This window comes from Populus trichocarpa, chromosome 7, assembly GCF_000002775.5.
Source record: "Populus trichocarpa isolate Nisqually-1 chromosome 7, P.trichocarpa_v4.1, whole genome shotgun sequence".
Classification (NCBI taxonomy): domain Eukaryota; kingdom Viridiplantae; phylum Streptophyta; class Magnoliopsida; order Malpighiales; family Salicaceae; genus Populus; species Populus trichocarpa.
Window position 1 is genome coordinate 15,229,357 of NC_037291.2, and position 27,329 is coordinate 15,256,685.

At 35.3% G+C, this 27,329-nt stretch overlaps 1 protein-coding gene across 1 annotated transcript in view; it reads left to right on the top strand.

Annotated features, from left to right (window-relative positions):
- The window catches only part of LOC7469539 (disease resistance protein Roq1), a 49,391-nt gene that overhangs the window by 12,186 nt on the left and 9,876 nt on the right, over positions 1–27,329 (top strand). The window contains exon 2 of the mRNA XM_002310353.4: positions 27,156–27,256. Within this exon, the coding sequence (XP_002310389.4) occupies positions 27,178–27,256 (79 nt within the window). The 5' untranslated portion in view covers positions 27,156–27,177. The remainder of the gene's footprint in view (positions 1–27,155; positions 27,257–27,329) is intronic.

Below are 27,329 nucleotides of genomic sequence, written 5' to 3' on the forward strand. Positions count from 1 at the left end.
AAAGCTCAACTAAGTAATAACAGTTTGAACCGGTTTGAGACCATAAAAAACTGAGCTGAGCAGATTTGAAATTGGTTGGTTTGAACTGGTTTTTGGTTTGATTTGATTCAAAACCTTTACAGTTTACACAGTCCATCATCCTTATCCTGATAGCATGAAACATCTCTAATTTTATCAAAGAAAGTATCTCTAATTCAAGGATTTATGTTTGAGTTTGGTATATTTATATATGCTCGGGCTCAGAGCCAAAAGATGTTAACATTTCATTGTAGTGAATGTGTCGATATGACATGGACAAGTAGCATATAATTAACCTCATGTTGAGCAGCACAGCATCCAACGTCTTTCCTCCAACAAGTTCAGTTCACACTTTCCGTCCATGGATTTCAGTAGCACTACAGCAACCTAATCTTGATAAAAATAAAAATCAAATACAAAAGAAAAAGAAAACTAACCAAGAATTATAGTAGGAAAGAGGCACACCTGTGTGTTGAATTTTGAACAGCCCCTTTGTTTCTGTAATGAGACTGTGCTCTTCCCAAATCAGGTCACCTTTCCTGTAGTCTGGATGACCTGAATCCAGAGCTCCAGCCACCCCATTTCCATTTAAAGGCTGCATAGTTTTGAATAGCCACATATCAGTTTGAGCTAAAGTCCTTGGGAAAATTATATATATATCAACGAACAGCAAGATAAAGAGAATGAGGAGGTATGAGTGACTTACCAAACCGGGCATGTAGGAATCGATATAAGACAAATACAGATTCTTGACTAGAATTCCAGGAGTTTCTTCTGGTACCTTAAGTTTGATGGTACTAGCGATCACCTCCACGTCTGATTTCTTAGGCAGACACGAGATGACATAGTTCTTCAATATCACCTGCTTGTTAGCTACTTCTTCATCCCACTCATTGCCATTATGTGCCAGAAATTCCAAAACGATAAACACAGAGAGAGAAGTTTGCAATCTCTATATATAGATAAGATATACAACTGTTTCTGCTAGCTTTTTATCCATGTTGTTTTTCTCTTTTGCATTGCTAGAAAAATAGGGTGCAAAATGGCTATGAAAATCATGTTTTTAGCAAAAAAAAATTGCCAAAACAATCATGTCAGGTTATTGATTAAAAAAAATCCAAGAGAATAGTTGAAGAAAAGCACCAATTTCAAAAACTCATGCTTGTTTGGAAATCACTAAATTAAATTGAATTAGAAATTTTTAATAATTTCTCATATTTAAAATATTTTTAGTGTTAAGAATTAAATTTTGAATAGGATTCAATCCCTAAAAATTATACCAAATTAAAGTAAATTAGATATTAACCCCTCTGATTTACAAATTCCAAATAGAAAAAATTTAATGTTAAAACTATTTTTTTTAAAATACTTATCTATTTTTTACAGAACTTTGAAGAAATGAGAAGAAGATGATGAGGGTAATATAAAATATAAAATGAATTGAATTCTATTTATTTTAAATGTATAAATTTACAGAACTTTAATGTTAGTTCTATTTATAAATTGAATTCAAATTAAATAATATAATTAAATTTAATTATGGTGGAAAATTGATTCCACAGAAGCGCTTGTTAAGAAATCATCTTAAAAAAACCATTATTATAGGTCAAACTTAAAATTAAGTTATATAACTAACACATATTATATGAGATGGTAGCAAATAATCCAAATTTGCTAGACTCATGTATTAGTAAGTAAACATAACTGTATGCATGGTGGTTGAAGATAAGAATTGAAAATTGAAAATTATTGTAAAATCAATTGATTTTATATGATTTTAGTTTAGTTTTATTATTTTTTATTTTAACTCAATTTTAAACAATAAATATATATTTACTTGTAAAATTATATAATTTTACAAGTTAACTCATTATTTTAATACCTTTTATTTTTCCTACACTTTTGGGAGCCCTTGCACTGCCTTGTTAAAATTCAAAAGGGTCAAGATGTTTTTAACAAAAAGGAAAAAAAAAAAAAAAAACCACCGGATCACATTACCAAATAGAATGTACTAGACTAGTCACCAGCCGAAAATCCCTTAAAACGCTATGAATGAATCAACATAAATATGAACACAAAGAATTGAAAGGCGGATTAGATCCAGTCCCTTTCCCTCCCTTTAACACAAATTAGCAAATCAACAAACAAGAACAAAAAAATTGTTAGAGCTGTCCAATGTATATGCAAGTTGTCCGTGGAAATTTATACTTTTTGATTATGATGTTATTGTCGCATAGAAATAATAATTTTATTTTTTAAAAAATAATAAATATATTTTATATGAATAAAATTAATAACAAGTTTTAAATAATGTTAAAGATAAAAAAATGTTTTTTTAAATAATAAATATATTTTATATAAATAAAATTAATAACAAGTATCAGACTAGACCCACAAACCAAAAAGCAGGGCTGAGAGATGGAATTCAGCAGCCAAATAAATGGAGATGGAGAGTGAGGGCCAGGGTCTTCGGCTCTTCTGAGTTTCCCGTGTGGAAAATTATGCCATTTGATTGTGATGCTGCCATACCCGCAAACCAAAAAGCTGAAAGTATATTAAAATAATTAAAAAAAATTAAAAATATATTAATTTAAAATTAATAAAAATACAAAAAAAAATTAAATTTTTTAAATAATATTTTTAAAATACAAAAACAATTTACTAAAAAATAAAGAAGGTTCATGGTTAGTAGATATGGGAAGCAAAGTGGTTGAGCTTCTTGAGCGAAGGTTCAAGATTTCACAGTTTTACCGACGGACCAATTCCGTCAGTGTGTGATTAGAAGTTCGTCGGTGATTTTTTTAACGACGTCATCACCGACGGATTACGTCCGTCGGCTTTCTCTTTGTTGGTGATTCCCCCTTCCGTTGCTATATCGGTCGGAAAAACAAAAAAACCATTTGCCAATGGTTTTACAGACGGAATTTGCGCGCCAAAAAAAAAAGATTCCCTCTTGAAATATACCGATGGATTTTTATTCCTTCGGTGATATTGTGATTGACCGACGGAAACTATCCGTCGGTAAATACATCGGTGAGTGTATGAAATACCGATCGAATATGTTCGTCTATAAATTCGTCGGTACTGGTGGAAGCTACTGTTAAATGCCGACGGATTAATTCCGTCGGTAAGTCTGTCAGTGAGTGTTTAAAATACCGACCGAATTCATCCGTCGGTAAAATCCTTGGTAATAGTTTTTTTCTTAATTTGTTTTTAAAAAATTATTTAGGATATATAATATAAAACTATATAAATTAATTGTAATACAAACCAATTATGCAAATAAAATTTATATTAAACATAAAAAAAAAAAAAACAAAGTTAAATAATATTTATTACAAACTGAATATGTTTCAAGAAAAATATTAAATGAAGTTTTAAAGGTAAATAATGTTGATTACAAATTAATATAAAGGTGGAGCTGGAGGAGGAGGAGGAGATCCTGGAGGAGGCTGGTGGTTAAACGGCCAAAAAAGATTAGGCGCACATGTTCCACTATTTGCCATGTTCATAATCATTTCGCGAAGCTGTTCATAAGCCCTTTTTTGTTGTTCATGAGCCGCTTCATACTCCGCTTTTTGTTGTGCTTGAGACGCTTTGAGTTGCTCAGACTTCTCTCTTTGTTCCGCTCTTTGTTGTGCATGAGACGCTTTGAGTTATGCGTACTCCGCTTTTAGGTTATCGTATTTCTCGGTGAGCTGAGTCGTGTGTTGCTGCAAGGCCACGAACTCCTTAGATTGGGAGCTCGATATTGATTGGGAGCTCCCAACGGTTGAAACACTACGGGTCGACCGCAAGTTGTCGGCCGTAGTGTTGGAGAGCCCGTAAACCCGATTTTTATCGGGTCCACCCGACGAGCCAACCTCCATCCACAAATCCGGATCGAATTCTGGATGGGTCAAAATATCATCCCCGTATCTCTCCCTCAACCGATTATTATAGGTCTCCTGAAAATAAAAATAAAAAATAATCATTATATTCAATATAATAAACATAATAACTTATAAAATTAAATGGTTGAACAAAGATACCATGAAATGCTGAGCATGGTTATCAACGAACTGTTGCGCCCCCTTCTAGCGGTCTTGACTCCGCACGTGCGTCTCCACAAACAGCTCCATCGGGCTCGGCTCACGTCCAAGAGACGCAGCCTATAATGAAAAAAGATATATTAACAACAACTGAATTTAACGATATATTTCATTTAAATTAATCTTACCATCTGTTTCGCATGTGCAGCAAATGGAACGGAGCCGCCAGTGTGCGTTGTCACCCTGCCATGAATTGGTCGATTCCGGTTGCTAGCACCAGACTGTGAGCGTTGTGTGAACCGCTCAGACGTCACGTGCTCAAGATAGTGCGGCCATATATCTTCCGGGATGTATATCGGTTTGAAATCCCTCCAAACTGCAACATCGTTCCAGCCTTGGAAACCCCTATCCCTCGCGGTTGTTTTTGCCTTTTTTGTGCTTCATACCAAAAATCACGCAACCAAAAATTACATTTTGAAACATAAATTCTTGTCTAAAAAAAATCCTGTATTGTTTTCGATCTTACCTAGTTGCCGCGTGATTTTCCCACACCCTCCTCACAACAGTGTTATGTTCACTGTCCCAGCAGAATTTTTGTTGTGTATAAATAAACAAGTTTAAATAAAAATAATAATTTATTTACAATTATATTAATAAGCTGAAAATTATAAATTAATACCAACCTCAAACCTGTTAAACCATGCATTGATTTGAGGCATCCATTCAGGATGCTTGGATATCTGACTCCATTGAAACAATGGAATCTCCATCGACGATTTAAACACCGATGATATTACTCAGGTGGCTTCAATGTTTGTGAACCTGAAAATAAATGAAATAAATTCAATAGTGATTACTTCATAAATTATGTTGTAATTTAAAAAAAAAACTAAAACCTTAACAAACTTACATTGAAAGGTCGTCCTTCCACTGTGCCTCGTACTTGCGGGTAAATTGATTCCGCTGCGAAGGCACGCCGCCTCTGCACTGTGAAGTACCGCTGGAAGAGGCAGCATCGGTTGACGGCGTAGGTGGTGTAGGTGCCTCTTCTTGAGAGGCACCTAAGGAAATATCGTCCTCGCTGTTAGACGAACTAGCTGCGACCGTACTTGATCGACTAGCTCTGGTTTTCATTCTACGCATCTACATAATTTGATACAAATAATTATATAATTAAATTCAAATGTAAAAAAAAAAATTCGACAGCACCTCCCCTATACCGGATACTACCCAAATCCACAAACCTGCACATATTAACAATAGCCACAACCAATTTACCCAATCTATACTAATTATTCCAACATATTCAATTACTAATCCTAAGGTAAATTCAACATTAAGAATTACAATTCAAGTAATTATTCAATAATTATGCCAATACAACAAAACAATAAATTAAAAAAAAACTCTAGAATAACAATCAAAATAAATGGAAAAAATTAAACACAAAGCATGCAATAATAGAGTAAAACTAATAATTATTCCAACATATTCAATTACTAATTCTAAGGTAAATTCAACATTAAGAATTACAATTCAACAAATTATTCAATAATTATGTCAATACAACAAAACAATAAATTAAAAAAAAAAACTCTAGAATAACAATCAAAATAAATGAAAAAAATTAAACACAAATCATGCAATAATAAAGTAAAATTAATAATTATTCCAACATATTCAATTACTAATTCTATGGTAAATTCAACATTAACAATAAATATTCAACAAATTAACTAATAATAATTATGCCAATACAACAATAAAAAATATTCAATAAATTCAAAAAAAAAACTATAGACTTTGGCAATGAATTATGCAAAAAAAAAAACTATAGACTTTATCTACATTACAAAAAATACACCAAAACAAAAAAAATAACCAAACAAATAGCAAAAAAAAACCATTAAAGTAAAATGAAATAGAGGAAACACTAACCTTTTAAACTGATGGAGATTCACGATAAAAAAAAGCTTGAGATCGCCTGAAGAACGGAGAGGAAAAGAATGGTGAAAAACTGAGGAGAAGAGAAAATGAACTGAAGAGGCGGTCGAGGGAGGTTAAATGCCAATTTTACCGACGGATTCACCAACGTCTATAAAATTAATTATTATTTTAATTTATTCCGTCGGTGATGTGTTAAAAATCCGTCGGTAAATTTTGAATTTCGCACCAAATTTTTTAATGGCCCTCCATATTTTTCGCAGTCCGTCGGTAATCTAACGCGGTCAGAGATGCATTTAATGCACAACCCTTTGATATTCGCGCAGTCCGTCGGGAATTGTGTCGGTAAAATTGACAACGTACCGACGACTATATATTCGTCGGTGTGGCCGTCAGTGATGTGGTGGCATTACCAGTAATTATTTTCGAACTCTCTGTGAAATGCCGATGGAATTAAGTTTGTCGGTGATGTGGTGGGCATTTCAAGTAATTATTTTCGAACTCTCTGTGACATGCCGACGAAATTAAGTCTGTCGGTGTGGCCGTCGGTGATGTGGTGGCATTTCAAGTAATTATTTTCGAACTCTCTATGAAATGCCAACGGAATTAGGTCCGTCGGTGTGGCCGTCGGTGATGTGGTGGCATTTCTAGTAATTATTTTCGAACTCTCTGTGAAAGGCCGACGGAATTAAGTCTGTCGGTGTGGCCGTCGGTGATGTGGTGGCATTTCAAGTAATTATTTTCGAACTCTCTGTGAAATGCCGACGGAATTAAGTCCGTCGGTGATGTTGTGGCATTTCAAGTAATTATTTCATGTCACAAAATATATCATCCATGATCAATAATTATTTCATAATTGTGGCATTTCAACTAATTATTTCAAGTAATAAATATTTTGTGTTTCAAAATATATCATCCATAATATAAATTACATGAAAAAAAGGGTTTTACATAGGGCTTCATTTTGGTAGTTAGTCAGAATTTTCTTCTTCTTCGTCATCAATTGAATTGTCATCACCTTCATCGCAATCTTCAATATGAATATCATCTTCTTCATCGACATTTGCTTGTCCGCTAGAGCTCAAAACAAAATTCAACACCTCTGCGTCAACATCAACAAGACTATCATCGAAAACACGAAAATTTGAATTTTCTTCCAATTCAATCGAAGGAGCAACTCGATATGGTTCAACCACCTCACTAACTTGAAAGACTTCATCTCGCACACTTGTGTCTTCGTTCTCATCCTGAACAACCTCGACACGACCCCGGGGTTTCGTTTTTAAAACGGACAACCAATCCACTCTTGATCGATCCTTTCTAAATGAAGAGGTGTATGTGTAATAAATTTGTTGACATTGCTTTGCGAAAACAAAGACATCGTTTATGTTACGGAGTCTAGCTTTTGAGTTGATTTCGACCAGACTATAGTGCAGATCAACTCTGATTCCTTTGTCAGTCGTGTCATACCAATAACATTTGAATAAAAACACTATATTCTGCTCGTTATGATATTGCAGTTCGACGACCTCTTCTAATCTACCATAGTAGTCAACTTCTAACTCACTACTAGTGGATCCCTTAACACAAACACCATTGTTGTATGTCTTTCTTCCTTGCCCGTATTCTTCAGTATGGAAAACATATCCATTGACAAAATACCCGTTGTAGCACTTACATTTTCTTTCAGGCCCCAAGCTTAGTGAAGACAATGACTTAGGTGCACTCCTTCCCATTTGATAAACCTTGTATGTAATGTACATCAATAAACAGTAAATGAACGAGAATCTCGTAATGACATGCATATGTACAGTAATTTTGCAAGTTAGAATGAGTTTGTGATAGTGCTTACATGTGTTCTGAACCACGTGACAAACTGCTCATCTTGTAATTGAAAGATCTAGGATTCGGTCAGCTGTGAGTTATTGGAGAGCAAATATTGACGATGTTGCCTGCAAGTGATAATGAGTGTATGATATTACAATATATAATTAACACTATATTACTAACAAAGTTTAATTAGTATAAACTTACTAACAAAGTGATAATGGAGATGTTATTTTTTTTATTTTTTTGTTGAAAATTAGCTCACTATCATGATAAGTTCTGGTATAAAAAACTAGGCTTCTAATAAAAAAATACATTTTCATAAAAATAAAAATAAATAAATGAATAACAAAAAAGAAATATTGGCTAAAGAAATATTTTTTTCCTTTAAATTTAAATTATTTGAGTTATTATGAATTTGTATTTTATTTTTTAATTTTTATTAAAAAACCGGTGGAGTTTGTCGTAATCCATTTTTGGGTCCCTGCATAGAAAAGGAGAAAATACAAAAAAAAACAAATAAATATGTTATCAAAAAAATATAACAGTGCAAAGAGGATGCCAGAATGCTCATAAAATGATCAAAAATTGGTTGAGGAGGTTTAAAAATACAAAGATTGAAATTTGACAGTATTTTGTTGACTGATGATAGCTCTGTTGACAAAGAAAATTCAATTTGAGGAAGAAAAGTCCAAAATTAGATTTTTATGGACTCAATTAAATTTTATTGAAGGTTTAATTGAATTTATGGAGGTTTTGATTGCAAGAAAATTAATTTTGGAGTTAATTTGAGCTTTAATTGGAAGAAATTAAAGTTATGGGGTCAAATTATAATGTTTGGAAGTTAATTTGGTTAAATCAGAGGCTTAATTGCATAAATATTGAAGTTTGATGGCCAATTAGAGGCTTAATTGATGAAATCAGAAACCAAGGACCAAAAAACACATAAATAGAGGGGTTGTAATTAAAACCGGATCAGGGGCCCAATTGAAAAAATTAGAAGTTTATTGCTCAATTGAGGGTCAAATTGCACTAATTAGAGACCAAGGATCAATTTGGAAAAGGCAGCCAACTTCAGGGCTGCTGTTGGATTTTTGGCAGGGGTGCAATTGCATTGATTTTTAAATCAAAATTTGCAATTTAGGACTCGATTGAACAAATCACAAATTGAGGACTGCTTTGTATTTTGACATCAGTTGGCACCGTTTTCATTTAAATGAAACGGCGCGTTTTGTCCAAAACCGCCGTTTCATACACTGTTAAAAAAAAAAGCCCGAAAAGGTGCCGTTTTGAACGGCACAGTAGCCTTTCTTCTTCCCTTGGACGCGCGAAGCAGGGGAAAAAGAAGATTTTTCTTCCTTCCTCTGTCACCGCCATCAACCTCTATTTCTCACCAACTTCCCTCTCAAAAAGACGCTGACTTGCCAACCCACTTTCCACATGTTGGAGGGGCAGTTATGGGGCGGCAGCACAGTGGCCGCCCCAACCACATCCTCCCCTGTTTTTGCCTATAAAAAGAGGGGAGGAGAAGAAAAAAAAGCACAAGAGAGCATAGAGGCGAGATGACCGAAAAGAACAAAAAAAAAAGAAGGAAGAAGAGATAAAGAGAAGAAGAAAAACTGACCCGAAAAAAGAACAAAAACAAAGGGGAGGGAAGAAAAAAAGAAAACAGAGGAAGAGAAGGGAGGAAGACGCGAGAACAGAAGAGAGAGGGTAGAGAAAAGAAGAGAAAGAAGAGAAAAGAGAGGGGGAAGGCCGAAAGAAAAAAAAAAGAAGCAGAAAAAAGAACGAAAAAACAGAGACGAAGGAAGAAGAAAAAAAAAGGGGAGGAGCTGCCACCACACCGCCGGCCACTGCGAATCCCCGTAGCCACCACCAGCGACACTGCCTGTCGCCTCCAGCAACTTCACCAACGACAGCAACACCGTAGGTCAACCCTTCTCCCCTTCTGTTTTTCTCCTGCGTCGTCCCTACCACTGTTCACACGGGCTGGGCTGAGCCTAGCCCATGCAGTTGGGCCAGGTTCGGCCTAGCCTATGTATTTGGGCCTGGTCCTGCCCATTTCAAAAAAAAAATTATTTTCAAAATTGTGTTGTTTTTTTTTTCATCTTTTGCTATACGCCTTTTTGTTTAGTATTGGAATATATTTTTATGTCGTTAAATTCGGTATTAAAATACCCGATTTTGATCAAAAACTTCCAAAAATACAAAAAAAATTGAAAAAAGAGAATTTTTTTTTTGCATACGGCCAAGTGTCTCAAAGCTAAAAAATCATATTGTGTTTTTCATACACCAAAAAAAAAATAATGTTTTAGCATGCATTTTGGCTTTGATAACCAGTTTATTAAAGTCAAGAGAACATTGACCAAAATTTCAAAAACAACAAAAATTTTATTTTTTTTTGTTTTAGTATCAGAGATTATGAATTTATACGTAAAACATATTCCTGATATTAAAAAGGTATTTTTGTTGACGATATAGAACATTTAGGTTTTACCCCATTAAGATAAGAACCTCCTTATAGAGAAGGGCTTTTCTTGAATCTTAAATAGACGGACCAACAATGAGACACCACAACCAAACCTTAGAATTGATCAGACAAAATAATGTAGTCTACCTCAGGTAGGGCGTAGTTGGGGTGCTAATACCTTCCCTTTACGCAACTAGTCTCCGTACCCCATCTCTAAGACCAGTTAGGGTTCCTAGTAACCAGAATACTAGGTGGCGACTCCCATTCTAATTTTCTACTAATAAAAGACAAGAATTCCTTGTCTCTCCATATTTGCCAGAGATAGACCACATTTACAATTTTTTTCCTTGAGTGGTGGACGATCGTCGCGACGCCGCACATGTGCAATAGAGTTTATTAGAAAACAAAAATTTCATGGCTTTGTCAAATAAGAAAATAAATGCATAAACAAGAAGAGAGATTTTTGACTGAATAAATATATTTTTTACATTAAAATTTAAATCATTGAAACTCTTTGAGACATTTTTTAATCTCTGTAAAATTAAATAAAAAATAATTTTAAGAATAGCCCTGTAACATCAAATATGAAACTTTTCAAACAATCACGACAAGATTTCATAGTTTAACGATGGAAATATTCCATCGGTGTGTGATTCAGAGTTCGTCGGTAATTTGTCAATGGTTTTATAGACGGAAATTGCGCGCCAAAAAAAAATTTCCCGCTTGAAATATACCGACGGATTTATTCCGTCAGTGATTGTGTGAAATACCGATGGAATACGCCGTCAGTAACGTTGTTGGTGAGTGTGTGAAATACCGATATAATATATCTGTCTGTATATTCATCGGTGATTGTCGCAGCTACTGTGAAATGCCGACAGATGGATGTCGTCTGTAAATGCGTCGGTATTATTGACAAATGCCGACGGATACATTCCGTCGGTAAAACCCTCTGTGATTATTTTTCAATATGTTTTTAAAAAATTATTTAGAATACATAATATTATATAAATTAATAGTAAAAAACCAATTATGCAAATAAAACATCAAAAACAAAAAAAAATAAAGTTAAATAATATTCATTACAAACTGAATGTGTTTAAAAAAAAATTAAATTAACTATTAAAATTAAATAATATTCATTACAAATTAACATAATGGTGGAGCTGGAGGAGGAGGAGGAGGCTGGTTGTTATACGGCAAAAAAGGAGGAGGCGCACATGGATCTCCACTCTGTGATGCCATGTTCATGACTATTTGGCGAAGCTCTTCATGATTCGCTTTGAGTTCTGTATACTCTGTCGATAGGTGGTTGTATTTTTCGGTGAGTTGAGCCATGTGTTGCTTCAAGGCCACGAACTCCTTAGATTGGGTGCTCGATATTAATTAGGAGCTCCCAACGGTTGAGACACTACGGGCTGCCCGCAAGTTCTCGGTCATAGTGTTGGAGAGCCCGTACACCCGATTTTTATCGGGTCCATCGGATTATCCAACCTCCATCCACAAATCCAGATCGAATTCCGGATGGGTCAAAGGATCGTCCCCATATCTCTTCCTCAATCGGCTATTATAGGTCTCCTGAAAATGAAAAAAGTAATCATCATATTCAATTCAATAAAAATAATAACTTATGAAATAAAATGGTTGAACAAACATATCACAAAGTGTTGAGCACGGTTGTCAACGAACTGTTGTACCCCCTTTTGGCGGTCTTGACTCCGCACGTGCGTCTCAACAAACAGCTCCATCGGGCTCAGCTCATGTCCAAGAAACGTAGCCTATAATGAAAAAAAATAATTAACAACAAATTAATTTAATGATATATTTCATTTAAATTAATCTTACCATCCGTTTTGCATGTGCAGCAAACAGAACGGAGTTGCCGGTGTGCGTTGTCACCGAGCCATGAATTGGCCGATTCTGGTTGCCAGCACCGGACTGTGAGCGTCGTGTGAACTGCTCAGACATCACATGCTCAAGATAGTGCCGCCATATATCTTTCAGGATGTATATCGGTTTGAAATCCCTCCAAACCGTCATGTCGTTCCAGCCTTATAGACCTCTATCTCTCACGGTTTTTTTTTGCCTTTTTTTGTGCTTCATACCAAAAATGACGCAACCTACTTCCATAGCAAGAAATTAGATTTTGAAACATAAATTTTTTTCTAAAAAAAATCTTGTATTGTTTTCGATGTTACCTAGTTGTCGCGGGAAAAACATCCTCCTCACAACAGTGTTATGCGCACTGTCCCAGTCGAATTTGTCCTGTATATAAATAATTAATTTTAAATAAAAATAATAATTTATTTACAATTATATTAATAATTTATTAGAAATAAGCTGGAAATTAGAAATTAGCACCAACCTCAAATCTGTCAAACCATGCATTGATTTGAGGTATCCATTCAGGATGTTTGGATACCTGACTCCATTGAAATAATGGAATCTCCATCGATGATTTAAACGCCGATGATATTACTCAGGCGGCCTCAATGTTTGTGAACCTGAATATAAATTAAATTAATGAAATATTGATTAGTTGTTCATAAATTATGTTATAATTTTTTTTAAAAAAAACTAAAACCTTAACAAACTTACATTGAAAGGTCGTCCTTCCAATGTGCCTCGTACTTGCGGGTGAATTGATTCAGCTGTGAAGGTACGCCGCTTCTGCGCTGTGAAACCGCGCTGGAAGAGGCACCATCGGTTAACGGAACAGGTGCCTCTTCTTGAGAGGCACCTAAAGATATGTCATCCTTGCTGGTAGAAGAACTAGTTGTGACCATACGTGAGCGACGAGCTGTGGATTTTGTTCTACACATCTACACAATTTTATACGAACAATTATATAATTAAATTCAAATGTTAAAAAAAAAAAATCGTTAGCACCTCCCCTATACTGGAGACTACCCAAATCCACGAACCTGCAAATATTGACAATAGTCACAACCAATTGACCCTATCTATACTAATATTGTATATAACATAACATCTATACAAATAACATCCACACTAATTACAAGGTAAATTCAACATTAACAATTACAATTCAACAAATTATTCAATTATTATGGCAACACAACAATAAAATATATTCAAAAAATTCAAAAAAAATATTTAGACTAACAATTAAAATGAATGGAAATAATTAAACACAAATCATGCAATAATAGAGTAAAATTACTAATTATTCCAACATATTTAATTACTAATTCTAAGGTAAATTCAACATTAACAATTACAATTCAACAAATTATTCAATTATTATGGAAATACAACAATAAAATATATTCAAAAAATTCAAAAAAAAATTTAGACTAACAATTAAAATTAATGGAAATAATTAAACACAAATCATGCAATAATAGAATAAAATTACTAATTATTCCAACATATTCAATTACTAATTCTAAGGTAAATTCAACATTAACAATTACAATTCAACAAATTATTCAATTATTATGGCAATATAACAATAAAATATATTCAATAAATTAAAAAAAATATAGAATTTAGGAATGAAGTATGCTTACCTTAATAATGTGTTTATTTCGAGAATTTATCTACATTATAAAAATATACCAAAACAAAAAACATACCAAAAATAACAATAGCTAAAACAAAAAACAAATAAAAATTTAAAATATTAAAGAAATGAAGAAGAGGAAGTACATACCTTTTAATTTGCTGAAGATTGAACTAAAAATTAGAAGCCAAAAACACAAAAATCTTGAAGGAAATAAAAGGAAAAAACAAAACTGTGAAATGAAGGAGAAGAAAAAATGAACTGAAAGGGCGGTCTCTGGGATTTATAGCGCAGTTTTCCCGATGGCTTCATCGACGAAAATAAAAATTAATATTATTTTAAATTATTCCGTCGGTAAATTTTGAATTTCGCACCATCATTTTTAATTACCCTCCATATTTTTCGTGGTCCGTCGGAAATTCTGTCGGCAAAATGACGCGGTCAGAGATGCATTTAATGCATCGCCCTTTGGAATTCGCACATTCCGTCAGTGATTTTGTCGGTAATATTGACCCGCTGACAACATACCGACAGAGTTAAATCCATCTGACAATGCGTCGGTGATTGTGGTATTTGCAGTAATTATTTTTCAACTCTCTGTGAAATGCCGACGGATTGTGGGACGTCGGAAGGTCGTCGGTGAATGTGGCATTTGCAGTAATTATTTTTCAACTCTCTGTTAAATGCCGACGGATTGTGGACGTTAGAAAGGTCATTGGTGATTGTGGCATTTCCAGTAATTATTTTTCAATTCTCTGTGAAATACTGACGGATCTTAGTCCATCGGTATGGACGTCGGTGATAGTGCAGTGTACAAGTAAGATTATATTTGTATTGTCTATTTACCTTCCTACAAACACTTAAATGATAAACTGTCCATCGCACAAAATAATAACAACAGTGTTTAAACAATACATAAACTTTGTTGTAACTCATTTTTGGGTCCCCACACAAAAAAAATATAAAAAAATAAAAAAAATAAAAAAATATTAGCAAAAAAATATAACATTTAAAAAAGGATGCTAGAATGCTCAGAAAATGGTCAAAAATTGGTTGAGGAGGTTTAAAAATACAAAAATTAAAATTTGATAGCATTTTGTTGACTGATGAGAGCCCTATTGACAAAGAAAATTCAATTTGAGGAAGAAAAGTCCAAAATCATATGTTTATGGACTCAATTAAATTTTATTAAAGGTTTAATTGAATTTATGGAGGTTTTTATTGCAAGAAAAATTGATTTTGGAGTTAATTTGGGCTTTAATTGGAAGAAATTCAAGTTCTGGGGTCAAAATATAATTTTTGAGAGTTAATTTGGTCAAATCAGAGGCTTAATTGCATAAATATTGAAGTTTGATGGCCAATTAGGGACTTAATTGAAGAAATCCAAAACCAAGGACCAAAATGAAAAAGGCGCGTAAATGTAGGGGCTATAATTAAAACGGATCAGGGGCCTAATTGAAGAAATTAGAAGTTTATTGCTCAATTGAGGCTTAAATTGCACTAATTCGAGACTAAGGACCAAAGTGAAAAAGGCAGCCAACTTCAGGGCCGACTATTGAATTTGGCAGGGATGCAATTGAATTGATTTTTAAAATCAAAATTGCAATTGAGGACTTTATTGAACAAATCACAAATTGAAGACTGATTTGGACTTTGACACGTTTGGCGTCGTTTTCATTTTAAATGAAACGGCGCGTTTTGCCCAAAACGGCGCCATTTCATGCACTGTTTACAAAAAAAAAAAGACCAAAACAGTGCCATTTTGAACGGCACTGTAACCTTTCTTCTTCCCCTGGACGCGCGAAACAGGGGAAGAAGAAGATTTTTCTTCCCCCTGTTTTCACCACCTTCCCTTCCCCCGATGACCCAAAAAGACGCCGACTAGGGACCCTCCACCTGCACAGCTTTCCACGTGTTAGAGTTTGGGGAGGAGAGGTGTCCCTAGGGTGGTAGAGGGGCGGCTGAACAGTGGCTGCCCCGTCCACCCTACACCCCTGCGCCATTGACTGGGCAGGGGTGGAGGTCTCCCTTCTCCCCTCTAAATACAGGGGAGAAAGGAGACACATAAGAGAGGACAAAAAAAGAAGAAGAATAGAAGATAAGAGAAGAAGCGAGAACAGAAGAGAGAAAAAAGAGGAGACCGAGAACAAAAGAAAAAAAAGAGAGGGACGAGAGAGAGACATAACAGAAGAGAGAATAGAATAGAGAATAGGGAAAAGAACAGAAGAAAAGAAAACGAAAAAAAAAACAGAGGCTCTTGCCTTTATACAGTAAGGAAGAAGAAGTAGGAGCATCACCGACCACCGTCTCCACCGCCGTGAGCCGCCGCTGACGACAACAGCCACACCTCCTCTCGCCGGGTACGTCTCTTTCCTTCTCTGCTCCATACATAATTTTTCTTCCATTGGCATGCAGAACATAATTCACGTTCTGCAGCCAATGATAATATAATGGGCTAGCCTTGGCCCATTTTGCATTTTGGGCTGGTGCCGTTCCATTTTGTTTTAGGCCGGTGTTGGCCCGTTCCATTTTTTGTCGAGCCGTTGGCGGCCCATATTGTTGTATGTTGGGCCGTGCTGGCCCATTCCAAATAAATACACCATAAAAGTACTTCTCCGATATTAAAATACTAGTTCTCGTCAAGACTTCCAAAAATACAAAAAAAATTGAAAAAAAGAAAAAAAATGTTTTTGTGCATACGACCAAGTGTCTCAAAGCTAAAAAATTATATTGTATTTTTCATACACTAAAAAACAATGTTTTAGCATGCATTTTGGCTTTAATAACCAGTTTATTAAAGTCAAAAGAACATTGACCAAAATTTCAAAAACAACAAAAATTTTGTTTTGTTTGTCTCTTAGTATCCGGGGCATGACATTACACGTGATGCGTATTCTGGATATTTAATTCTTTTTAGACAATAGAACGGTTAGGTTCTACCGCATGAAGATAAGAACCTCCTTATTGAGGAGGGCTTGTTTTGAACCTTAGACAGACCAATGATTAGACACCATAACCAAACTTTAAAATTTTATCAGACAAAACAATGCAGCCCACCTTAGGTAGGGCGTATTTGGGGTGCTAATACCTTCCCTTTACGCAACCAGTCTTTGTACCCGATCTCTAAGACTAGTTAGGATTCCTAGTAATCAAAATACTAGGTGGCGACTCTTATTCAAATTTTCCACTAATAAGAGACACAAGAATTTCTTGTCTCTTCATATTTTGTCGGAAATACACATTTTCATTTTCCCTGGAAGGTGGACGATCGCTGTTGCTACCCAATTTTTGACCCATGTTTTTGATAAATTTTCAGAAAAAATAAAAAAAAGGCAAAAAACAATGAAAACCCTAAAATTTGCATTTTTGGTATATTTGCATCATTTTTAGCATTTTCAACGACATCTCAGAAGAATTTAAATTTTAAAAGGTATTTGGAACGCGTTCAACTTTTAACGCGTTAATTTTACAATCACTGATTTTTCTTATTGAGTCGACGTTGATATTGATCGTTTTAAAAAAATACAAAAAAATATCAAAATTGAAATTTACAAAAAAAAAAAGAAAAGAAAAGAAAAAGAAAAGTTGAGGGACTAGTTTGAAAATATGGCAACATTTTGCCAATAAATACTAGTCTACAGTAAAAAAACGGGGAGAGAAAAATTTACACGCATGGAGGCGGAGGAAATTTTGTGAGAAAAAAAAGAAAAACCCTACAGCAAAAAAAAAACCTAGAAAGCTAAACCCTTTCTCCTCCTGCAAGCCGCCGGCCCCTCCCTTTGAGACCAAAGAACCCCTGACTTTTCTCTTCTTGAGGCCGCCCCTCCCATCTCCGGGGGGGGGGGGGGGGGGGGGGGGGGGGGCTCTCCATCTTCCCGGAAAAAGGGGAGAACCCCACACAAATACACAGCTGCTGGCCGCCCTTCCTCTCTCTTGGGACCAAAACCAGAGAAACCCCTGGCTGAAGGGGGCTTTTGAACAGCAGCCGCGCACTCTCCAGCCTTCTCCCCTCAGCCACGGTCTCCCTCTTCTGGCCAACCACAACCATTTCCCTCTCCATCACCAGCAGGCCTCTGCTTGCCTCACCGCCGGTCAAAGAAGAAAGAGGGGCTCACTCTCTCATCTCCATCGCCAGGTCTCCTCCATTCGCCCCCCCAGCGGCGGTCAAGACAGCAGCCACCGCCCTCCTCTTCCTCTGCTTTTCTTCCCCAAAACCGTTCCCCTGCTTTGTGATTTTCGCCCCCAAAGCCAGCCGGCCGCGCCCCTCCTCTGGCCGTCGCTCTCCCTCGCGGCCAAGAAAATCGCAAGAGCCCCCACGGACGACAGCAGCAAGGCCAACCACCGCTGCCACCAACAGAAGCGAAGACCATCAACGCAGCGACCACCGCCTACAGCCCACTCCACAACCACCAGATCTGCCGTTTAAAGCAGGAAAGAACAGCCAAACCAGAATAGAAAAACAGATCTGTAAGGGGGGAGAAGCAGGTCCAAAAAAGAAAAAAACAGAGCCGTAAAGAAGAAAGAAAATGAAAATCAAATACCTTGTTGCCTTTTGAGTATTTTTGCAGGTCACAACCGGCGGAGAACGGCAGAAGGGAGGAGGTTGTTCCGGATCCCCTGGTCTTCTCGGATGTACTTGTGGCGGCGCGAGAACCCACTCGCCGCCACTGTTCCGGCGGATCCCAGAAGACGTTCCCAGCAATTCCTGGGGTTTATTTTGTAATTTTTGAATTGTATTTGATTTACATTGAATTTTGTTATTGTAGAACATGTAAAATGATGTATGAGATGATCATAGTAAAAAATGTGGTGTGTGTGGGTGTTTGTATTTTTAATTATGTTATTGAATTATATAAATAAAAAAGATAAAAAGAATTAAGTGTTTAATTTAAATATGATTAAATTCCTGAAGGACAAATAAAATCATGTTGTATTTTTTATGAAAATATAAGAATATGTTTCTATATATATTCTGGGATTTAATAACTAATTTATTAAAGCTTTAGAATTTGATTAATATAATTTTTTTAAATCACATTAAATCGCAAAGCAGCTTACCTCAGGTAGGGTGCGTTAGTGGTGTTAATACCTTCTCTTGCCACAACCAGTCCTTTATTCTTGAATTTTTGACAACGACCAGTATATTTAGGTTTCATAGTAGCCTTCAATCAAATACTAGGTGGCGACTCTCAAAGAACCAATCAAGCAAATGAACGAAAATCGCCAAACAGATGTTGCGCGGGTGACGTGCGACAATCGCCGCGACACTGCACACGTGTGACAAACTTATAAAATAATGTATATTACATGAAAAAAATGTTTTACACAAGGTTTCATTCTGATAGTTAGTCAGAATTTTCTTCTTCATCGTCAATTGAATAATCATCACCTTTATCGCAATCTTCAATATGGATATCATCATCTTCATCGACACTTGTTTGTCCGCTAGAGCTCAAAACAACATTCAACTCCTCTGCGTCAACATCAACAAGACTATTATCGAAAATATGAAAATTTGAATTTTCTTCCAGATGTATCGAAGGAGCAACTCGATATGGTTTAACCAACTCACTAACTTGAAATACTTTATTTTGTACATTTGTGTTTTCGTTCTCATCCTGAACAAGCTCGACACAACCCATGAGTTTCGTTTTTAAAACAGACAACCAATCCACTCTTGATCGATCCTTTTTAAAAGAAAAGGTGTATGTGTAATAAACTTGTTAACATTGCTTTACGAAAACAAAGTCATCGTTTATGTTGTGGAGTCTAGCTTTTGAGTTGATTTCGACCAGACCATAGTGCAGATTAACTCTAATTCCTCTGTCAGTCGTGTCATACCAATAGCATTTGAATAAAAACACTCTATTCTGCTCGATTTGATATTGCAGTTCGACGACCTCTTCTAATCTACCATAGTAGTCAACTTCTAACTTACTACTAGTTGATCCCTTAACACAAACACTGTTGTTGTATATCTTTTTTTCATGCTCGTATTCTTCAGTATGGAACACATGTCCATTGATAAAATACCCGTTGTAGCACTTAACTTTTCTTTCAGGGCCTAGGCTTAGTGAAGACAATGACTTAGCAGCACTACTTCCCATTTGATAAACCTTGTATGTAATGTATATCAATGAACAGTAAACGAGAATCTCATAATAGCATGCATACAATTATTTTACAAGTGAGAATGAGTGCGTGATAGTACTTACATGTGTTCTGAACCACATGGTAAATTGTTCATCTCGTAATTGAAAGATCTAGGATTCGGTCAGCTGTGAGTTATTGGACAACAATATTGTCGATGTTGCCTGAAAGTGATAATGAGTGTATGATATTACAATATATAATTATTAACAGTATATTATTGACAAAGTTTAATTAGTATTACACATATATATATATACTTACTGAATAAAAGGTCTCAGCTCATCACAGTTAAATAGAACATAATTGTGTGCTTGTTTGAACTCTATTTTCGACAAATATCTTCCTCTTATGACATTTTTAGGTATGGGTCGTCCAAGATTGGAGAATATTGACAAGTTCTCACTAGAAGGCACTTCACCGCCATCATCATGCCATGGAACGCAATTGATTCTCGTTTTCAGATGAGGTTCGAAATAGTACGAGATAACTATTAAGATCTCCTCAACAATATAGGCCTCACATATCGAAGCCTCAACATGTGCCTTGTTCTTAACCTTTTCTTGAGATTGAACAAGTAACTGCATATATTAAATTAATCAAATATTTTCAATTAAGAAAAACAAAGAAAATACTTTTATATATGAATTACATTGCAACTGTAATATCTAACCATTCGAATGGGTACATCCATCTATACTGGACCGGTCCTCCAAGTTTTGCCTCGAACGGTAGATGTATGAGGAGATGCTCCATTGAGTCAAAAAATGATGGAGGGAATATCATCTCAAGTTTGCATAGTGTTTCGACGATATTCATTTCAAGCCTCTCAATATGATCAACATTCAACTTGCTGGAACATATATCTCTAAAGAAATAACTAAGCTTCGTGAGTACATCCCATATCCCCTTTGACAACCAATCATGAAAAACTAATGGGATGAGTGTTTGCATAAACATGTGGCAGTCATGACTCTTCTTTCCATACAATCTGCATTCCTCCATATTAACTAGCCTTGATATGTTCGAGGCATGTCCATCCGAAAAATGCAGACTCTTAAGCCATTTGTAGACTAGTAGTTGTGTGTTTTTCTCTAACACGAAGCTTGCTCTTGGTTTTGCGACCCGTGACTCATCACAAACCAACTCCATATTTTTACGGTTACAGAACAAAGCTACATCCAATCTAGCCTTAATGTTGTCCTTTGTCTTCTCCTTCACATCCATGACGGTGTTGAAAATGTTCTCAAATATGTTCTTTTCAATGTGCATGACGTCAAGGTTATGGCGGAGAAAATTGGTCTTCCAATAAAGAAGCTCTCAAAAGATACTTCGCTTTACCCAATTATGGGTCAAACTAAAACTAGGAAACTTCTGCTTACCTGATTGGAGACCAAATATAATGTCACCGTACTCTGATACAACATCATGCAATTCTTCACCAGCAAGACGTAGGGGTGCAACATCCTTTTCAACTCTGCCAACAAAGAAATCTTTTCTGTTATTTCTGTACCTGTGATTATGTGGCAAGAAACGACGGTGACAGTAAAGAAAAGAAGCTTCACCTCCGTTTGTTAGCATGAATGCCTTGTTGTTTTCCATGCAGTATGGACATGCTAGTTTCCCATGCGTGCTCCAACCAGAAAGCATTCCATAAGCTGGAAAATCATTGATAATCCATATCAAAGCCGCCCTCATAAGGAAATTTTGTTTCCTCGATATATCATAAGTCAAAGCTCTGGAAGACCACAACTGCGCCCACTCATCAATCAACGGTCGAAGACAAACATCTATATTCCGGCCCAGGCTGCTCGGACCTGGTATGACCATAGATAAAAACATGAACTCTGGCCTCATACACATCCCCGGTGGCAAGTTATAAACCGTCAGTATAACCGGCCAACAAGAATAAGGAGCAGCAAATGACCCGATGGGTTGAATCCGTCTGTACACAACCCAAGATGCACGTTCCTTGATTCAGCTGAAAAGTGAGGATGCACACTATTAAAGTGTTTCCATGCTTCCCGTCAGAAGGATGCACCATCACTCCATGAACCGCATGATGTGATTGGTGCCATGTCATGTGTTTAGCAGTCCTTGGTAACATGAATAACCTTTGCAGTCTAAGTGTGATCGGGAAGTATCTAAGTTTTTTATATGCCACGAGAGTCTTTCCTCTACCAGTTTTGGGTTTGTAACGGGAATGCCCACATGTCATGCATTCGGTCAGTTCAACATTTTCAAGGTAGTATAACATGCAGAAGTTAGGGCATATGTCAATTTTCTGGTATCCTAAACCGATGGGTTTCATCATGGATCTGGCAGCATAGAAGTTCTCTTTCAGCCTGTTCCCTTCAGGTAAAATGCTTCTCGCTCATTCAATAATCTTATCATAACCGGCCTCACTCAACCCGTGATCTGACTTGATGGTGAACACCTGTGCTACGGCTGATAATTTACTGTGGTTCGTGCAGCCATCCATAATGGTTCGTCAGAATCTTTCAACAAATTAAAAAACCTAGCTGCATCTGCATTAGGTTTTTCTTCTACAATTGGACATTGACTGACATTACCTTGATTCATTCTCATTGCTTCCATAACCATATTCTTGTAAGGATTAGTGTTGTCATTTGCCGCTTCATGCACGTTGCTAGCACTAAAAGTTGACCCAACCACCCTTTCTCCCATTCTCCTCTTACTAACAAATACTTCTCCGTGTGCATACCAACACTAGTAATTCTCCATAAACCCTTTGTGTAGAAGATGCATCATTACAACATCTGGATGCAGATACTTTTTATTTTGACACTTCCTGCATGGACACCTAATACCGCCTCCAGTAAAATTTCTGGGAATAGATATTGTGAAATTAATAAAACTCTGAATCCCGTTATAATAATCCATCATCCGCAATCCTTGAGGTGAATCTTGATACATCCATGAACGATCATCCATGACTTGTATCGAACCTCTATAAAATTATGATGACAACATGTATTAATTAACTATGTTAGGTAAATAAATTTGCAAAAATATTGGTTTACCTCGAGATTATCCAACAAACCAATTACAACTTCTCATAAATATGAAATATTCATTATCAATTATCAACGTCCATACAAATTAATACATATAAATTTATGAAAATTACAACTCCGCAATACCATTGATAAAAATTAAAACGGACCCGTTAAACAAGCTATTAAGTATTTCAAAACAACACATGCAATTCGGTAATTCAATAAAGTTTTAACAATTTACAAATAAATACAATTTTACAAAATCTAAAAGAAACCATAACAAGTAAAAAATTATACATTCATATACTACAAGTTTGTTTGAGAAATAACATTAAACATGTACATATACTAACAAAATACATATACTAAAAATACAATAAAATTGACATTTAAATGTTAAAATTTAAAAAGATAGAATTACTTACAAAAACTGATAAAATCCGTTGGTAAATCAGAACACGGATGTTGTGACCACAGAACTTCAAGAAATATGACTTGTTATGCTGAGAAGAGGGAGATTTTTGTTGGGGGGGGGTGGTTGTTTGTAGTAAGGGAGAGTTGGAATGGGGAAGAAAAAGGAGAAATAGGGGAGGAGAGGGTTGACAGAGTGGGTATATATTAACTTTTGCCGACAGATTCACCAACAGAATTATTCCGTCTGTGATTCTGTCGGCTATTCCGATGGTAAACAGGGCATGTCACTGTACGGAGATTTCAGATTGAATCCCTCGGTGATTCCATCGGCATTTCAAATGGTGAATCAGTCACGTCAACGTACGGAGCTGCCGTTTTGAATCCCTTGGTGATTCCGTTGGTAAAATCACCCGCAAAAACCTCCACGTCAGCGAACCGCTTTTTTTTTTTAATTCTGAATATTTCATCCGTAATTCCGTCGGCAAATACCGACCGAATGTGTCCATCGGTATATACCAGCGGAATTACGGACGGAAAAAATTCCGTCGGTAATGGTGACCTCAAATTACCGATAGAAGTATTCCGTCGGTAATGCCGTTGGTATTAAGCGAATTTCTGGTTGTGAATACTCGCTTAAATATCCATCGGGTATTGTATTTGCTCATGCTTTTGTTGAAATATCTTTATTTCTGATAGGAACTAAAAATTAAGTTATCCATCATAGGAAAACAAAGGTATTAAATGATAGTAAAACTAGAATTGCAGGGATCAAATTAAAGTTTTTCATGCCAAAATCTAAACCGTGTTTATTTTGTTTTTCTTTGTTAAAGTTAGCACCCCTTATTTTAATTTCTATTTGCACCCCTTATTTTAATTCATGCTCAAATACTCATAATGCATATTGAAAGGATTGAAAGCAAAAAAACCATGTTAATATAACTAAAAAGGATGAAATTATAAAGAATAAATGTTATCGTCCTATCTCTTTTAGTTATTTCTATATTTTTTAAAAAAGAACAAAAGAAAACAAAAACATTCTTTAAGCGAAGATTCAATTGACTAACGCTTAGTCAAAGTCTTCTTTGTAAAAAAAGAACCCAGGCTTTAATATCAATAAATGAAGGTCACACCAATAATTAATGGTCAAGGAAGATATATGCAAGATAATCTAGGATTTTGATTTTGATTTTGACATTATTGTTGGTTTTCACAAAAACACAAAATTTTTAAGCATACCAATGATGTTGTAAGATAATCTAGGATTTTTTAGAATTAAAAAAAAATTACTTAAAAATTAGATTTTTTTTTAAGATTTGATAAATTTTTCAAAGCTATATTATTATAAATCACAAATTACTTAATTATTCGGTTTTTGTTTGGACTTTACTGTGATGTTGCCAAAACACTTGCATGCTAGTCTTTGTATGTATCATCATCATCCACCGAAGTCCAAGTCTTTAATAACTCACAAAATAGGCTTCTACCACTCATTATTCGTCCTGAGGGGATGCACAGTACGTCTCTGGCTCAAACTTGAAAAGGGTTAAAATATATCCAAGTTTTTTAAATAATTTTTATTAAAAAATATATCAAAATAATATATTTTTTTTATTTTAAAAAAATTATTGCAACAACTATAATCAATCAGCAACAACCAGGAAATTACCTTGATCACACGCTGCTAAAGAAATTTCCTATATATGTTACGCTTCATCTTTCATAGTTATTGCATATATTGCTCTAATAATTTGCAAGAAAGCATTTACATTCTTTCTCCGAAACAATATTGCCTCTACTATCCTTCAGTCCTGATCATTACTTTACTCTTCAGCTAACCCTTCTGATTGCTGCAATTTGATCTTTAAAGTCGCCAGGTTGGTGGAATCCGATCAACTCAAACACCATATTGAGGTAACCTTTGCGATGGTTGCTACTGTTTGCATGCATGCATCTTATATAGAGTTATTGTGAGCCCCGGATTTTTAGCTAAAATCTAAGTCCAAGTTAGTCTAAATCTAACATAAGTTAATCTAGATATATATAAAAAAATTGTAAGAGAATTGTTTCTCTCATTTAATTCTTGTGGCTGTTTTAACCCCCATCAAACTAAGAATTTTAATTTTTGATCTTAAGTTTTTGAATTCAAAAAAGATAAAAATAACAAGTAAATAGTTCTTTCTCATGTTATTTTCAATTATAGTTTGTTTATGGAAGGATTAAAAAAGAGATTAGAGTTTATAAGGATTTGAAATTTATATTGTTAAGATTGATTTATAATTATTAGGGGTTTAATAATAAGTCATTGATTTTGAGTATGTTGTTAGAAATAAGAATTTATGAATTAATTTGTTTAAATGGATTTTTATGGGTTAAGAATCTCATTTCAACCTTGCTGGAAAATCTGGACAAAATGGTCTTGAGGTTGAAGATGATAAAATTTTATTTTGGTCTTTGATTTATAAAAATTATAGTTTAGTCCTTGAACTTTGGAAAATTATAATTTAACCCCTGATATTTCTTTTGGAATTCTGGGCAGTATTAGTATGAGGTCAAGGATGATGAATCTCAGTTTGATAATTGATTTGGAATATTTTCAGTTTGGTCCCTCAATTTTGAGAATTTATATTTTAGTCCCTGAACTTTAAAAGAATTACAATTTGGTCCCTGTTTTGTTCTGGGTAGAATTGAGGGTTTATGGATGGAATTTCAGTATGGTTATGTATTTACAGTTTGGTCCTCTAATTTTGGTAAAATCACATTTTGGTCCCTATTTTGGAAAATTGTCGTTTTAGTCCCTAAACTTAGGAGACTAAATCAGCAACAACCGGGAAATTACCTTGATCACACGCTGCTAAAGAAATTTCCAAGCTCCTTTTCCTATATACGATACCCTTCATCTTTGAGAATTATTGCTAATAATTTGCAAGATGCATTTATATTCTTTCTCCGGAACAATAATATGGCCTTCAGTCCTCGTTTCTTTACTCTTCAGCTAACCTTTCTGATTGCTGCAATTTGATCTTTGAAGTCACCAGGTTCGTGGAATCCGAACAACTCAAACACCATAGAATTGAGGTAACCTTTGCGATTGTTGCTGCTCATTGCATGCATGCATGTAGTTTTACATGGGATTTTATGCTGCCATGTTTTTTGCTTGTAACTCTTCTCTGCTTCTTTGAAACTACAAGTAAATTCATGGACTGACTTGGAAATTAATAACCGTTTTTGTTCAATTCACTATTTAACGTTCAATTCCTTGTCATTTACAAAGGAATTTCCCTTGTTTTAGTCTTTACAGTAATATTAATTGTTGCATGACAGAAACATTAACACTAAGAAGATTGCCAGAGAAAATAATTGTTGCATTGGATCTTATGTCCTCATGTTTTTGCTGGTAACTATATGTAAATTCAGAGACTGACTTGGGAGTTAATAACAAAAATTAATAACCGTGTTTGGGTAGTTGAAATAAAGTATCGTCCCAGGAATAGCCTTTCAGTTCTGAGACGTCAAACAAAGGCAGCTAGCTGGAAGCAGTATTAATTAATCAGCTAACCTCTCTCCCAGATTGCTGCAATTTCATAGCTTGTGTGGAATCCAACAAACCCTTTGTTAAATAGAGGTATAGCTACCTCTTCTTTGCTTCTTTCTTGTTTTAATTTCATGTCTTTACTCATAACAATAATTTGAAAGCTTTATGTTCAGATAAACATCATTGATGAGTTTATTGAGTTAATTCCTTGCATGTCTTCTAGAACAAGATCATTCTATTTTAGAATGCGGAAAGAAAAACGCAAACAATCCAAAGATGAAGAAAATGATTCATCCTCGCGAAAGAGAAGAAAAGCTGACCTCAGTAAGCTTTTTAAATGCTATTGTTTTATGCTCTCTGGTTGTTAAACTTGAAGTATTAGGTGAAACTCAATGAA